Source organism: Fringilla coelebs (assembly GCF_963513975.1).
Source record: "Fringilla coelebs genome assembly, chromosome: 3".
NCBI lineage: Eukaryota > Metazoa > Chordata > Aves > Passeriformes > Fringillidae > Fringilla > Fringilla coelebs.
In genome coordinates, this window is record NC_140030.1 from 93808082 (window position 1) to 93824804 (window position 16723).

Sequence of the window (16723 nt, forward strand, 5' to 3'; positions counted from 1 at the left end):
GGCTAGCGTGCAACATCTGGAAAGATTGGGGGGACCGCCAAGTAGAAAGCTGATCCTTTTCAGAATCAAACTGAGCCCAATTAATTTTTCATGTATACTTGATAACTGTTTCATAATGAGCTATGCGTCTTGACGGAGTTAGGGTTGGCGGCATGAGCGGCTTGTGCTTCCTATCCCCATTCAGTCCACTTACAGAAACCAACCCATTAATCAAACTATCTGGCATAAAACTGAAATCTCAGCTCAGCAAGAGATCAATAACCATCCTTAAAAAAAATCCCCACAACCAGAGCAACAACAAAGACCCCACCACATAAAAGGGTTTAGTGGGCAAAAGTATCCAGGCATGACATTAGTAATTACTTTAAGAAAAACCAAAACTCAGAGCCGTGCTCACTTGACATGCACCTAAACCACAGAATTTAATATTAGCTTCCTGTCAAAAAGTAACATTTAAGTCCATTAAAAATACACTGCCATTCTGCTTTCTAGATACAGAGGCCATCTGGCCCCTATTCACCATAATTGCTATTACAGTCTCAAAAATAATATTTATATAATGCTGTAAATTAACAGACAGACACCCATTCCCACTCCCAAAGAGCTTTCTGTTGATAAACTCATCCTCTAGCACCATGCAGATATTAGGGTCTTGCTCCCTAAAGAAAGAGGGGGCAAGATTATAGGCAAGATTATACATGCATTCCAGGGCTTTTTGTAAAGTCTGAAAAGAGGAGAGAGAGAGGTCACTTGGCAGGCAGAAAATGGGAAACTGCAACAAGCATAGGGGAGATGAGCTTGAATGAGGCTGTGAAGCTGAGTGATGGGAATGGATTCAAAAGGGAGCAGTAAAGAGAAAGGACAGGAGGTCAGCTGAGAATACTAAACTTATCTTGCATAGGACACCCCATGGCTGTTTGATGAGAATGACTTTGGTGACTGTAGACCTGGATTAGATTCAAAGGGAGTCCCCAGTGGTATGAGGCTCTATGTTATATTACTAATTCCCATGAGTCCTGTGGCTTGCTTTTGCTGCCTTTTTCTTAAAAAAAAAGAAAAGGTAGTATTCTCTGTTTATTAAAACTACCCTTTCCTTGCTAAAATTCCCTATGAAATCTAAGCATGTGACATAACACTTCTCAGCCAATTTGAGTAAAAGACCTTATCTATGGAGGGAAGTGGGGCTGAAGGATAGTATGGGGGCTGGGGAGTAGCGTCCTTTCTAATTATCAGCTGAAGAATTCCTGTGTCTGTAGCTGTTGGGCATGACCCTGGGGATTTTAGGAAGCTGCCCTATGACTGCAGCAACAAAGAGTGTTATCTTGGAGTTGCCTGATACAACCACTTAAGGACCTTGGTTAAATGTGAATTAAAATCTAGTCAAATCCAATTAAGCATTTTTAAACAGATATCTAATTTGAAAAACAGCTGTACATATTACCCAACAAATTTCTGCTTTTTCCTTCTTCATTTTTATTTTCTACTTATATATGAAAAAGCATCTGCAGCTTGCTAAAATGTTGCTTTTTAAAGCTGATTTAGTGCAGTCATATAACTGGGCACAAAGGGAAGAATTTGCCCATATTACATCTTCCTAAAAAATTATATTTAATAAAATGAAGCTTTGTGGGGGGTTCTGTTTTGCTTATTTGGTTTTTACAAATTACTAAACATTCTTTCAGCGGTGTTTTCCTACACTGTCGGGTTAGCTTGATCTTATTCTCACAACTGCAGACAGAAACAATCACAGAGAAAAGCATAAATAAAAAGCATACATAAAAACATATATAGAGAAATAGCATATGGAGCATTTATGCAATCTCATTCAGTCATCCGCCTTTAAACTTTGTTGAGTGGTCCCCTGTTCTCTCATGGCTGCAGGTGCGCACACAGTAAAGATTGCCACTTCCAGAGTGCTGCCCACCACCATCTTTCTGCCAAAGAGTAACATCTTTTAAACCTGTCAAGCTGCATTATTCCATTGTGTGGGTTAATAAAGCTGATTAAAAATCAACCACTTTCTTTGACTGACACTTATCAGTAGCAGCACACAAGTGGACCTCAGGAAAGCAGTCTTATGTGAACAGCTGCAGCCCAAGGATGGTAAATATCCATGCCTTAGATGTTCTGAACATTTCATGGTCTGTAGAGGACATTCATGCTCTTAACTAAGTTAGGTGTCTTAAGACAGCCATTACAAATATCTTTCAAAAGACTTAGTTCTACACGTGTTTCACTCATCAAAAAAAGACTATACAATGGGTAAGAAATGGACCTTGCACAAAGAGAAGCCCAAGGATAAAGTACACCAGATTTTTCCAAATAGGTAACTAATTTATTTGTAAAGAAATTTCCTATTGATCTAGGCACTCTGGCCTAGTCAATCTAGAGTGTGGTTAGGTGTGGTCAGACATAACTGTATCAGTGGTTTCACTTCTATCTAGTCCAAAAATTTATTTGAAGACAAAATTCTCTCGGCTTCATGTAACACACTGCATTAGGGAGAAAACATGAAAGAAAAAAAGAAGTGAAATAAACTTCTTGGCTGTAACCTACACTAATTCAAATCACCAGTTGCCTGACAACATATTAAGACCTCACAGGCACCAGACAAACCTTTCCTTCCTAATTCACAAGGATTCTTTCCTTCCTGGCAGAGTTCCAGCAGAACTGCGGCTGCCGGAAACATCCAGGAGACAGTGAAGTGGCCTTGTTTACGGCAAGGATGGTATAAATAGAAGAGCTGAAGCCACTCTCTTTCTCTCTCACCATTCCCCTCCAGTTCTATTACTACAGTACTCTAAAATCATCAAAGTTGTGCAACAATCCATTTCATCCTTTCTGCTCTAATTAGGCAATTCTACATGTCTGTCTTGATAGGTGAGGCTTACTGAAGCACTTAATCAGTTTCTGGAGGGGCATCATAGTGCCAATCCAAATGCTTATTTAAACAGAACTGTAGTGCCAAATCCAGCATATTCTGCAGCAGCATGGAAACAACAGAATCTGTGAGACACAGATTGCCTCACAGACTTTTTTAAAGCAGCCTTCAATGTGAAGAAGCACTTGTCCTGTATTCATCCTGTATAAGCTTAACAGGTCTAGAGATAAAAGCATGGAAAGCATTTTACATTACTGGGCTTTCCTGGCAAATAAAACAATTAGAGCAATTCCAGTACAAGCCCTTCCTGAAACTGTGCTAACAAGGCTTTGAATCTTAAAAACTGCATTTAAATCAACAATTCATTTGCAAACCTATCACATACGGCACACACATAGTAGGTGGGGATCATTTCATTGAAATTAGAAAGCAAATGTCTCTATACATGAGAGGTCACCAGTTGTTGTACATTAAAATCTTTTCACTGTTAGGACTAATTAAAATACTCTAACAGTGGTTTCAGTAATTTAAACATTGCAGTATTGTTGTAATATTTTTCTAGGCTTCAAGAGTTCACAATTGTTTGGTCCAATCAAATCTGGGAACACTGGAGAAGTTATCACCCATCAAGGTAATTACTTTCAAGTCGAAATAATTACTCCATCAATGTTAATGGTCTTTCAACTTCAATAAAGCACTCACCTGCCGATAATCACAGCTAACCTCTTGCTCTCATGCAATTCCCTCTCTATTTAGCAGGTTATATTACAGCCGTTAGAGTGGTCACTTGTCCTGAACAGCTGCTGAATTTCACTTTGATCGTCTGTGAACCATAAAAAAATTAGTCATCTGTGTATGATTTCCCCTAACCCAGAAGCCCTTGCAGAGCTTGAAAGGAGATGATCTTTTGGCTGCATTAGGGCACTGCTGAGCAGCCATCTTGTTTCTGGTGGTGGCCACTTTCCACTGCCTAACAGCAGTACAGTAGCCTAATTAACTTTTGCCCTCCACCGCCGTTTACAGCTTTCACTCATTGCTAAGTAGCACATCATCTGAATTTATGGCATGTAAAGGGACTCCTTCACTTACACTCATCCTCTTTTCTCAGGGTGCACTCAATTTCTCAGACATCTGCAATAGGCATGTACAAAAAAGTTTCACCAATGCCTCTCCTTGGAATATTTTTTTCTTATTCTTGTGGTTACAATCTTCATTACTTCTATGAGAATGTTGCCATGTACCGTACTAAATACTGCATTACTGAATAGTCTGTACAAGGAAGTTAATAACTGTGTGGTATCTCATCTCTAACACTGCCAAATGTTCACAGGAAACAGAAGTGAAGGACTACACATGAATGTATTATGTATTTTTAAATGTTACTAATAGAAAGAAACGAACTCTGGATGCATAATTCCAGATATCTGTAAAATCCTGGATAGGAGGCATGAATATATGGCAGTACTGGTCACTCAAAAATATTTCTGATATATTATTATTATTTTTTTATTATATATTAATTTTGATATGGAGGTTTTTAACAAGTAAACTATACTTAATATTTTGACTCAATTTATTTGATGTGAAAATTCTGTCTGCTCATAAGAACACAATCATGTTAGCCAAGGTGTCATCCTCCTACCAAAGTCTTTATTACTGCTATTCTGCAATATGTCTACAGATTTCCCTGTCGCAGCACCTGCCAAGAGAAGCCTGGCTAGTGCAGTTATATTCCAATCCCCAAATAATGCAAGGGAAGCCAGTATGTGTTCTCAACTGTTAGCACAGCTGCATCCAAACCAGAGGCTTTGCTGGGGCAGTGATAGCAGCTAAGAGATGTATTAATTTTTTTCACGCCAAGCTGGCATGGTTATGCCAAAACAAAGCCTTTAAAGATGAGTTTGGCATGCGAGCCTCACATTGCAAAACACATTGTGAGAAGACCTGTGCACAGGAATAAGACCTATAATGCTTATACCTATCTCTTGCATCCTCTAAAAAGCACATTGTACTTTGATCTACACCTGGCTGAGGTGAATTTAACAGACTGAGACCTTGGTTCTACATAGTAATAGTAATAATTGGTGGGCACTGCCCATACCAGGCAGTTTTCCTTTTTAACCCTCTGGATGCTTTTCCTTCTCCAAGTTGTTTCAAACAGCTACATATTTTTATGGTTTTTTACTCATCTTCCTGGCTTTGATTCTCCTGGTTCAAATAAACAACCAAACACTTGATATAATTGTCATGGGAAAAACAGCATTACAGACCCACAAAATGTCTATCAAAAAATGTCCAAACCTACACACGGTTCTACCTCACAGCAACATTTGCAATACAGCAGTTAAAGAGCTGTGATGCTTTGATGACATCTGGCAGGCACTCATTGGCTTTATAATGAAATCAGCTCTGGGTTCTGTGTTCACAAGCTTAAGTCCTAAGTTCACAAGAGTGAGAAGCTTGCTTTGACAATCTAGTCACTTTATGCAGATTTCTGTAAATGAGAACCTACTGCAAATCTGTTCCCCTATAAACACACTCTTGTTAATGCTTTCAAAACACTAAATATGATTCCTGCTTTAGAGGGTTAAAATGAACTGCAAAGACACTGTGGGAGACACTTGTGCTGCTGTAACCAGTCTTGACTTGACTTTGCTCTGCAAATAAACCAGAATGTCAGTTTAACTTGCTGTCACCTAACATCTGTCACTACACTCCTGGCCAAACAAGCTAAGGAAATGGGTGACACTGCTCCCTAACTGTGAAGAATCAAAATGGCTCATGCGTACATCACTTGCTTCTAACGGTGCAGGACACCCTCCTTTCATTTCAGGGGTAGCAGCTTTTGCTCTGAGAATTGAGTTCTCATTTTTATCTCCACAGGCAGTGTAAAATTTCAAGGGGTCAGTGATAACCTTAAGGTACCAGACAGCCATACCTTTGACATATTAACTCAAATATATCTGAATGGGGAGTAAATAGTTGGATTTGGAGAAGTATAGTGATAAGTATAGGGATAAGTCTGTTAAATTGTTTGAAAACCCAGAAGATGCTTCTCATTTGTCTCTGAAATGGATGGAAATGAAGCTGTTATATGAGAACAGTCTGCAGGGACATTAGCAAAAGCTTAATTTGCATCCTGCAGTGTCACAAGGATTTTATTTCTCCTCTAAGTTTTGGTCAAGCTTTATGTCCTGGGGCAGGCAACTGGGGTGCAACCAAGTGCAAGGGTGGGATCAGCCACTGAGATTGTAGCACTGGGGTTTTTTTCCTCTGGAATAATCTAATGGGATAAGAATGGAGTCTAACAGATTAAATAAAGGACCAAACTCATTGCTTTCTTAATACTTTAAGTCTTACTTGTAACATGGAAGCTTGTGAGAGAGAATGACTAATGGCATATCCCATGAGGGAGCTCCAATAGAGATGCTTTAGGAGATTAAATGATTTAGCCTAGTACCATGAAGGCTATATTTTAAAGGGGCAGAAGTTTAATCATTGGAATTCTAGTTCTTTCAATAAAATTACATTTTAATTAAAGTATCTCATTCACAAAGCTAAAGTTAAGGGTATATCAGCAATTTCATGAAAAAATTCTGTTTTTAAGCGTTTCTAACTTTGAAAGTTGGCGTCCAGGTTTTTGCCTGCTGGGATAATTGACCTAACCTCCTGCAGATATCTTTGATAACATGACTCCATGCACTTTATGTCAATATCTTTGATTCAAAGCTTTAGCTCTTCTGCTATATTCAGAAGAGGTAGGATCTCAGGTCCTTGGTATAAATCAGCAACAATTCCACTCAGTTAATGCAGCTGCAACTGATGGAGGAGATGTGCAAAAAGATTTTACCCCAAAGGGCAATATAGTATTTTAAATAAAAGTGGGTAGAAAATACCATAATTGACCCATGTTCAAGACAAAGGACAGGAGAAAAATCATACAAGCCAGCTTTGCTGCAATGCTAGTAGAACAGCTATACATGCGCTGCCAGAATGTCATTTTGATTCAGGATAGTGTTTGGGGAAAATAAAGGATTTTGGAGCCAGAAAAATACTAATTCAGTAAATAATAGCTTGTTAATCTAAAAGGCTTTTAACTGATGCTGTAAAAGAAACCCGCTGTAGCAACATTATTTAAAATTCCATTTTGGTAGGTTTTATTGCCCACAGTACAACCATCTTGGACATTTTCTGTTGTTGTTGGCATGCTTAGAAGACATTGCAATGCATGACCAGCCAGGTCAATTCTGATGCTCAGAACACATTGCATGCTGCTGAAGCAGAGCAGTAGGAGATGCCCTGGCTTTTCACTGGTTTTAAAATCTCAGGTGCATCATCGCAATTATGATGGTGGTAATTTTTCTTACAAGAAGTTAAGGGAGCTAAGTACCAAAATGCCACTGAACTTTTAATCCCAATCTACCTTTTTTAAGCCTGGCGTGCTGTGCAATGTGAATGCAACTGCTTCAGAAGGCAAAAGTATATTATTCCTATAACTCAGTTCAGAAACTGTTCTCCTTTTCAGAAAAAAAAATAAATTACAAACTAAATCCATTTAGGAAGCTAGACACAAATCTGGTCTGAAACGCTATGATCAAGGGTATGCAAGATTACGAAGCTGGAAACTTCTTCCATTGTGTCATGTGGAGATTTGTCTGAGGAAGTTACTCAAAGGTTACTACTGAGTATTCCAGAGAAAGCTTTTTGGGATCTTACTTGAATTGCCAACCACATACTTCAAAATTGGGATAATAAAGAATTTAGGGGATTTCAAAGACTCCAGGACTACAAAGACTCCAGGTTTATGAACTTGAGGTTGCACTGCTGAGGAAACCAAACTTTATTACAACCTCCTTAAACTTTTAAAATTTCTTTTCAGAAGACAACAAAGTACACAAGCTGGCCTAATACAGTTCAGTCCAACCATTTATAAGCTGTCTTGCTATAGAAAGACTAGAATGCAATATACAGGGGGGAGGAACAGTGGTAAATGCACAAAACCCAACCGTTTCTGTGACTGATTTACACAATGTTGTTTGTCAGTTCACAAAACAATGAGTTTTCCCAAATCTATCCTTTTACATACTGAATAGAAGCAGGAAATGAAAGGGAAGGGAAAGACAGATCAGCAGGGCAAAGTAACATTCCAATAGAAGTATGTGAATTGGAAATAAAAGTAGAACTGCTTTTATTACTGATGAATTATGAAGGGAACATGCAAATGGGTTGCATATATGAACTATGTAATTACTAATTAATTCATTCACTTTATGATTCCAACTGAAATAAAAAATAGAATTCTAAACAAGAAGGAGTGATATTGCTGTTCTTTGTGCAGGTCCTGTGAAAATATTTTGTCAGTCAGACAAAAAGTTCAGGATGGTATTTTCAGAGCAAGGCTGACAAATGCATGTGCTTAACTCCTCCAGACATGACACATCCATGCTTTTGAGAAATCTACTTGCCTCTACCAGAAATCCAATATTAACATGAAATGTTTCAGTCTGCATCGGGCCAAGCACAAAACTTAAGCCAATAACTCAACAGGTAATTGGAAACCTCACTTTTCTAACCAGCATTAAGGGAGATTCTAAAATGCAACAGAGATCAAAGCAGAGTGAAACATCTTCAAACTGGTTTTGTGGTCCAGGTCTTACCATTACGGTGAGTGCTGTCACAGCTGGGGTGCTGAAGGTGGGGTCACTGTGTTTTTCTTGGTAGACCACTCGGTACAGGGATATGACACCATTGGGGGAGAGCGGCTGGCTCCAGTTCAGCCGCACCGAGTACGCGCTCGTGGCTTCTGCCCAAGGGGCTCCCATGCCCCATGGGGAAGCTTCCAGGGTCTGGGCTGAAGCCCACAAGCTGTCCACAGACCCCACGGAATTTTGAGATCTGGCACGATACTCATAGAGAGTAAAAGGCTGGAGAGCATCGGAAGCATCAATGAATTCCAAAGGTCCTTCAGTCCAGATGAACAAAAGCAGCTCTTCTTGACTGCCCACAGGACGTCTGGAATTAAACCAAAAGCAGTTTGTTTAAAATAGAAAACCACTTCAGCAGTCCCATAATAGTTGATCCTAAAGTTGCAGGTTCAACTTGTATCTCAGAAAAATACAGAAATTACTTCTGTACGTTACACATGCACAAGGAACTGACTGCCTATCTTTGCCTCACTGAATTTGTGTTAGGTTCTGAGTAGTGGATAAGAGATTTTTGAGGCAATCAATGATTCTCCTTGATCTAGAAGAATACTATAAAACATGGCAAACAAGTGTGCTCTCACAGTCCAGGGCAGCAGAACAGCAACACAACAGCATGTTGTCTTTCTAGGATAGAAAACACCACAAATGAGACTTCCAGAACTTAAAACATGAAATTTTATATCTATCTCTACTTGCTAAGTAATAACTTAAATTGAAATATGGGTGCAAGTTTTCAGCATTTGTGAAAATCAATTTATTTACTGAGGTACTCACCTCAGAATCCCTCATTCATGGAAAACTTGTGACCAGTTTACTGGAGAAAAATGTTATCTAGTGAATAAGGGATAAATATTCTATCATGCCCTCAAAACTAAAGATGTGCACTTTCAAAATCTGGTTTGCTCACACTAAATGTCCCATTGTTTCTTGCAAATTGAATAAGTAATCCCTTGTGCATAAAGTTAGCTAGATTTGCAGCTCCACCATCAAACCTCATTAAAATATCACACATAGTATTTTCTGTAATAAACAACATATTTTTTCCAACACTGTTTTTGATTAAAAATTCAAACCTAAGATACATGAAAAAAATTCACTTTATTGGTTTTTGGCACAATGGGTTTTTCTTTTTGTGCATATGTACATATATATATACATAGACACACACTTATACATACATACACACACACACACATATATATATATGTGTATGCTTGCCTTGGACCTGGTCATATTCTGAGTACCAGAGATTACAGATGATCCTCAGACCCTTTGTGATATGCCCCCTTCTTCTGTATAATTTATAGCAGTTTTAATAAGCTGAATGCTCATCTTCAAAACAGAGTTATCAAATCAATTCTTTCAGTTGGCATAAAAATGTTTGTGTGAAATTAAGTTGGTTACATTTAAACACTGTGATAAATCTCAGTGATGGTTAGGCTGTACTGCACATGAATTTAAGTATTTCCCCTACTCTTCACAGGAACCTTGGCTTTTGCAGAACATAAAAGAACTTTCACCCTCCATGCCAACAACAAAAATCCAAATTACATTATCTGCCACTTTTATTGCAAGTAGGGCAAATTTGCAGAAGTAAAATTGGTTTGTCTGGCTACTGGGTGTCATCATCACTACACACACACCAGAAGCTGAAGAACATTTATTTGGCAAGAGAAAATCTGTGTTTCAAAGAATGCTGTTGGATTTTATTTTGTTAGGTCAAACTAGGAATTAATGTAATAATAAAAAAGCATTGATTTTTTAAAACTGATAATCTTAGCTGCTTGTAATAATATATTCCCAGGTATTAACATGCAAATATGAATAACATAATGAATGCAAGTGTGTACACAGCTGTTTATTCATCCTTTGTGTATATGCACATACAAGGCAGGAATGAAGACATTATTTTCTCGTATGAAACTAAATAAGTTTTTCTAAATTCTGAGACAAGCAGATTATATGGACACTGTAAAAGTGTGATTTTTTTTTAAAAAAAGAAGACTTTTGAGGTACAATATCTCTGTCGTAGTGAAATAAGCAAATTCTAAGATATATTGATACTGAGGGTTGGTTGGCAAAACTGGGCAAAGACTGGCAGATAGAAGAAGCAGGAAAGATTCCCTAGAAATTCTTGGTCTGTCTGTAAAATTCAGGGTCCAAAATTTCCCATAGTCTACAAAATTCCAGCAACAGTTTTTAATACAATTGCCCATGCTCTGTTATAACGGCAAGCTAAGCCTCCTGCAGACCTCTGCCTTGGATGCTGTTCACTGATGTAATGCAAGGCATATAATTTTGAAAGGTAAATCATTATTACATCTTTCTCCTGCACCTAAAAATATAGTCTTTTCTCTGTGCACCCAAAAACATGTCTAAAAAAATCTCTGTAAATAAGGGAAAAGAGAGTACATTTTAATGCAAGAAAGTCACATTAAATGTGTCTTGCTGACCAAACAGTATGGGACTCAAATGAATACATAAATTTATGTTTTATAAATATTCTACACTCTGTGATAAACAGTTTTTTCACACTGAATGATCAAATATGCCACCAACTGTAAGCTGATTCACAGGCAAAGCTGTACAATGTAGCCTGGTTAAGTATTTAGATCTTATTACTGCTGAATATTTAATGAATGAAACTTATGGTTAGGTAAATGGTTCCATCTGTAGTGCTAAAACCCAGAATATCTTCATGTATGAATAAACTTTGAACAGAAGTGGTTGAACAATCTGTAATCATTTCAATCGTTTTAAGATTTAAGATTCAGCTGCTCATTTAACTGGAAGTATTTCTTGCGTACAACGAGCTGCAAAGGAGAGAATAACATTTCCAGGAGCTGGAAGCCGTCTCTTAATCTGCATAGTCTGATTTGCTGCTTACATTCATTTTGAAGATGTTCAGATAGTTATTTTTATAAGGGCAAATTCTCCCTGCCCCAGTGCCAATCTGAGGCAGATGACACAAGAAGGAGGATATAATCTCCTTTGTGACAGATAACTCCAGAGCTGTGCTGCAGCAACGCCGACTGCAGCGCTCGCCCCTCGGCTTCCCTGTGTGCGCCGCAGCGGCGCATCCCCGAGGTCTCGAGGGTCATACCAGAATTATTCCTCACATGTTTACCTTTCACCATATAACTAGATTACTTGTTTTAGCAGTGCCTGCTGATTTCCTTAACAGTGAGTTATTTTTAGGAACGCTGACAAGTCTTGGGGTAAAATTCAAACAATCAGGGAATCACGCTGTCAAATGTGGGGGAACAATGCAACATTAGCAATGCTCCCCCCTCTGCAGTTTCACATTTAATTACACAAAGAAACCTCACTTACATTTGTATTCAACCAATCTACTCTAATGTAGCTTTCATAATTTGGGGTATTTTTTTAAAAACATGAGTTTTGATGCAAAAAAAAAAAAAAAGAACAGAAGGAATTTGAATTTATTGCATGTAATATAATAGTTTAGATTGGGTATTAGATCAATTACAGGTATAAACAAAAGCCTTCAGGAGTTCTTGTATTCAATGACATAACCATCCATAGGGATTCCTACATTAAACCATCCTGTAACATATGTTCCTTGGAAGCTGTCTTGGGTACAACTCATGGTTAAGGGTATACGATTAAGCAATGAATTAATCATAAAGAGTCGGTCTGGAAACCTCTCCACTGCAAGTCACAACAGCCACTGAGACATGGCTTCTGTCTTAAATTGCCTTTTGATTTTTCTGCTACATTTTCACCAACACAACTGCTCAGCTAATGAGAGCTACATTTCCATCTCACAAATATGCACTAAGTAATATAATGTTATTGGGCAGGACATAGACAGTTTGACAGAAAAATTCAGACACTCCCTTAAGGAAGTCACCAACCAAAATACTTCTAATTTTACAGGCAGTATGTCTGCAAGGGCCACCTCATGTGCCTCCCATACAGTGCATCCTGTTAATCAACAGAGAGCAGTACTATTAGCTCATGTGACTTACAACTTACTAAAATGCAGCAACAAATATATATATCATCTATTTTCATAATATTTTTTTTCAGAGTAGCAACTTCTGTGGTTGGCAGAGCAATGTTATGTCATGATGAATTGGAACAGAACTAGATGAGATGATTATCTCATGAACCAAATCTTTTCTCATTCACAAACTCTTCTAAGTTGTGGTCCCTATTAGAAAATTTTAAAAGCCTCAGATCTGTGTTTAAAGCCACTTTAATAATGAAAGAAACTATCACCATCTCCTCTATCATAAAATAACATTTAAATTTTTTGGTTTCTAGCAAAATGGCTGCAAACTTGGGGGTAGTTTTATGATGCTAGAGGAAAGCATGAGTTCTGCCACTTTAATGCAGTGATCTGCACACAGACTAGGTCCCCAAGCATTCCAGGTTTTGAGTTAAATGAATTTATTTTGGTGGTGATGCAGTAAGTAAAAGGCACACACTGAAGAAGAAATTACATTCCATAACCTCCCATAGAAATACTGCAGACTTGCTGCTATAACAATGTAAGGCCATGTGTGGCTACAAAATGAAAAAGAACTATGTGCTTACATCCCATTTCTGATTTTTTTGCAGCTATCTGAGAAAGATTTGATATTGTTGTTGTCTAAGCACATTTAAACTTCAGCTGAAATAACTGCCAAGTGATTCATGCCTATGTAGGTGAATATACCGATTGTATCTGGAGCCCCAGTGCGCCATTTTCATTTCACTTTAAATAAAAAACAAAATGTATCTATGTCAGTCAGTGCCCTTCTGCTGTACTCAGAGGTATCAAACAGGCTACAATTATGATTGTGAAGTGATTGTGTCACATTGGAGGAAGGTTTATTGCTTTTGAGTCTGCTAGGCAGTAACACATTCTGTTTCATATTACTCTTTATATCATTGTTTGGCTGTGACTAGAATAATCAAATGCCATCAAATGCTGTCAAATTCAATTTACAGTATTTTTCACTGAAGCAAGCTTTCTGCATTATATTTCCTGTTTTCCCTTTCTATGGTTGCCATGGAATAGCAGCAGTAATCATCAGCTTTATTTACAAAACCAACAGAGTGAAGACATGTCTTGGGCTATAACATACACTTTATTCCTCTTTATGCAGGGGAAGGACTTGGAGTTTTGATCAGACAATTAAAAAAAGGCAAACAAAAGGGCATTTCAAGACAGCAGGAATTTTAGAGACCACTAACATCTTTGAATGAATGTATATTAATTATCACCGAGGATTCCAAAAGGTAATTGGATTTCCTGCCTTCTCAGTCACACCTCTAATATAATAAAAAAGTCCCAAACTCTTTGTGGGAGGCTAGGATCAGCCCAGCATGTGTTTGCCACACATACCTAAGAAATGGAAAACCCAGGAACTTTAGAGTTTAAATCCCTCTCAAACATATGGTTTGAGTTTTATATTCGCTGACTTCTGATGCCATTCCAGAAGGTCGCTTCAGTGAGCTTTTAACAAAGGCTCAACAGGCACAGCAGAGATCAGAGCTCTGCTAGTTTCCTACTGCCCTAAACACTGCTATTTGTACTGAAGAATCCTCACACAGGGCTTAGGAAACTCCTCATAGCAAGTGAGAATGCATCAGTCAACAACCTACACAGGGCAGAGGAATACAAACACCGAGGTACATAAACAGATGCACTGTAAACACTGTCCAGATTACTTACTTAGGAACATAATTTATCTTGGAAAATTGATCTGTTTTAGGAACCTAGATATGTTTTTCTGCTTTTAAAAGTCTCAGAACTGGTGAATTACTCCTCTTTCCATTACAAAATTCTCAATTGTCTGTCAGAGAAGATTGAAGTTTGTACCTAGTGGTCCTGGTAAGCACAGTACAAGTATCTATCCTACAAACTTCTTCCAAGATTTTCTTTTGTTCCCTTGAATTTTTAAAACGTACTTTCACATGCTTTTTTGTCATTTGTAGTTCAGGAAGATGATTCTTGTTTGAGTTCCTATTCCCAACATGGCCATCCATGGATCAGCTTCTTACCTTAGCATTTGAAAGGTAATGTATATATTGTTTCAAATATACTTCTACACCTTTTTTCACCTCCAGAAAATCAAAGAATAAAGAAAGGAACCATTAAGTACGACTAAGAATCTGAGGTGATAAGGGCATTTACCTGTAGATAAAGTAGTTAGTAATGATGCCATTTGGTTTCCTGGGAGGTGCCCATTTCACTTCTATGAGTGCAGGTCCAATTGCTTTAACAACAGGTGGGCTCAGTTCTCTGGGAGGTGCTTCAGCAGTTCTTGAATATATTTGACCACCCACACCACACCCACCTACAAAAATGGACATTTGTGTAGGGATAAGAGCTTTTTCTCAACAAAAAATACATTAAAAGCAAATGAATGTCAAGTAAAGAAGCTGCTGGTGGAAATGGCATCTCATTTCACATAATTTCGTTGTTAAATACTCATTTAAATTACCACAACTGTACTGATGAATTACTCCTGCTTTTCAGCAGTGTGAGTGAGGAGCAAATTGGTTCAAAATTGTCATTTTAGAAATACTTATCTCAATAGGTTTTTGAAAATTTCCATCAAAGACAGGGAATTTCTAATTTTTGGGCTCTTCTCTCCTGTCTTTATGAAAACCATTTCTTGTTGGTGAGTAATTACAGAACTGATTCCGTTCTGTACATCCTTTTCCAAAGATCTCTAAGCTGCTCGTGAAGAGCTTTTAATAAAGTGGCACATATAATCTAAAATACATATTTTAAACCTCCATTTGATATATTCATGATATATGAAGAAGTACACACATGATACATGGAGAAATATTTAATGCTTCCTTCAGTGCTAGGCCTTCTTTTTACTAGGTAAAGATTTGACTCCAATGAAAAAGAATTTCATCTGTTTTGCAGAGTTGCATCTACCTGGAAAATCCCTTCCAGCCACACAGATGAGTGTTTTAAAATGCCTTACCACTCTGGCATGCTTGTATTCTTATCTCATAGAGGGTGTAGGGATCCAGGCCATCGACAAAGGCAAAATGTGCGCGTCCTACCGGCTTCACCAGCAGAGTGGGACTGCTTGCATTTAGCAGGATGTTGTATTCCAAAGGCACATTGACAATGAATATCCCTGTTGTGAAACAGAGAGGAACCAGTGATTATCTGAAACACTAACAACAGTGCAGGACAACTTCAAAGAGCCAATCCATCACATGCAATTTTAAATGTAAGCCCCCTCTGGAGGTTTTCCCTACTGCTTCTTTTGAAAACTACAATCATTTAAATATAAACTGAAACAGATCCATCTGCAGATTGTAAGTGGAAGACAGACATTATGGTTCTTAGGTAAGAATCAAAATTCAATTCAGTCAATGCCTGTTTCGCAATTGCCACTTCTGGGAAGACCGACCTTATGACTTGGAACCAGGCAGCTTTTATGTATTTTGAAGGAGTAACAGCTACTAAGCACTGCTGTTTGAATAGTCATATGATCAAACAAGTGAATTGCAGCCATTCAGCAAATTATGCCTTTTTAGCCCAACAGCAGTAGCTGAATGTAGGTTCTTAGTCTGCTTCACCAGTAGAGTACAATACGATAGCTTGAGCCAAGAAACATATAATTTTAAGTGATGTAAAAACAAACTCTTCAGTTTTTGTTAAAAAAAAAAAACCCTTTCATTTTTTAGTATTTGAATTCAAGAAACATATAATTTTAAATGATGTAAAAACAAACACTTCGGTTTTTGTTTAAAAAAAAAAACCTCTCATTTTTTTAGTATTTGAATTCAAACATTTTCCCCATCTATTCCTACCCCCATACTGTCAGTTCTTAATTTTCCAGTTTTCTTGAGAAGCTAAAAAACTCAGTTCCTTCAGAAGAACAAGCTAAGCCATCTACCATCCCTTTAGAACAATAGGCAGATGTTCCTGGATGTTCTCTTTTCTTCTTCCACATGATGTCTCTAAGAGTTTTGGTTGATTGGTCGGTGGTTTTGTTTGATTTTTGGTTACCTTGAGCAGTAATATATTTTTAGGAAATAGGCTGTAGGTTTTTTAATTTTTGTCCACTGTAGACTGGTCTGTGCAGACAGCAGCAGTTTCATAAAACCAAGAGAACAACCAAAGAAGAGTTTGTATTAAGTGTGTTTCCTT

The 16723-nt window shown here is 37.8% G+C and overlaps 1 protein-coding gene across 1 annotated transcript in view; it reads right to left on the reverse strand.

Moving 5' to 3' along the window:
- Positions 1-16723, reverse strand: part of USH2A (usherin) — a gene marked incomplete at its 3' end in the record, with an annotated part of 372555 nt that overhangs the window by 47625 nt on the left and 308207 nt on the right. Inside the window, exons 58-60 of the mRNA XM_084203202.1 lie at positions 15543-15701; positions 14735-14897; positions 8539-8893 (exon numbers count right to left, since the gene is read on the reverse strand). Of these exons, the coding sequence (XP_084059328.1) occupies positions 8539-8893; positions 14735-14897; positions 15543-15701 (677 nt within the window). The remainder of the gene's footprint in view (positions 1-8538; positions 8894-14734; positions 14898-15542; positions 15702-16723) is intronic.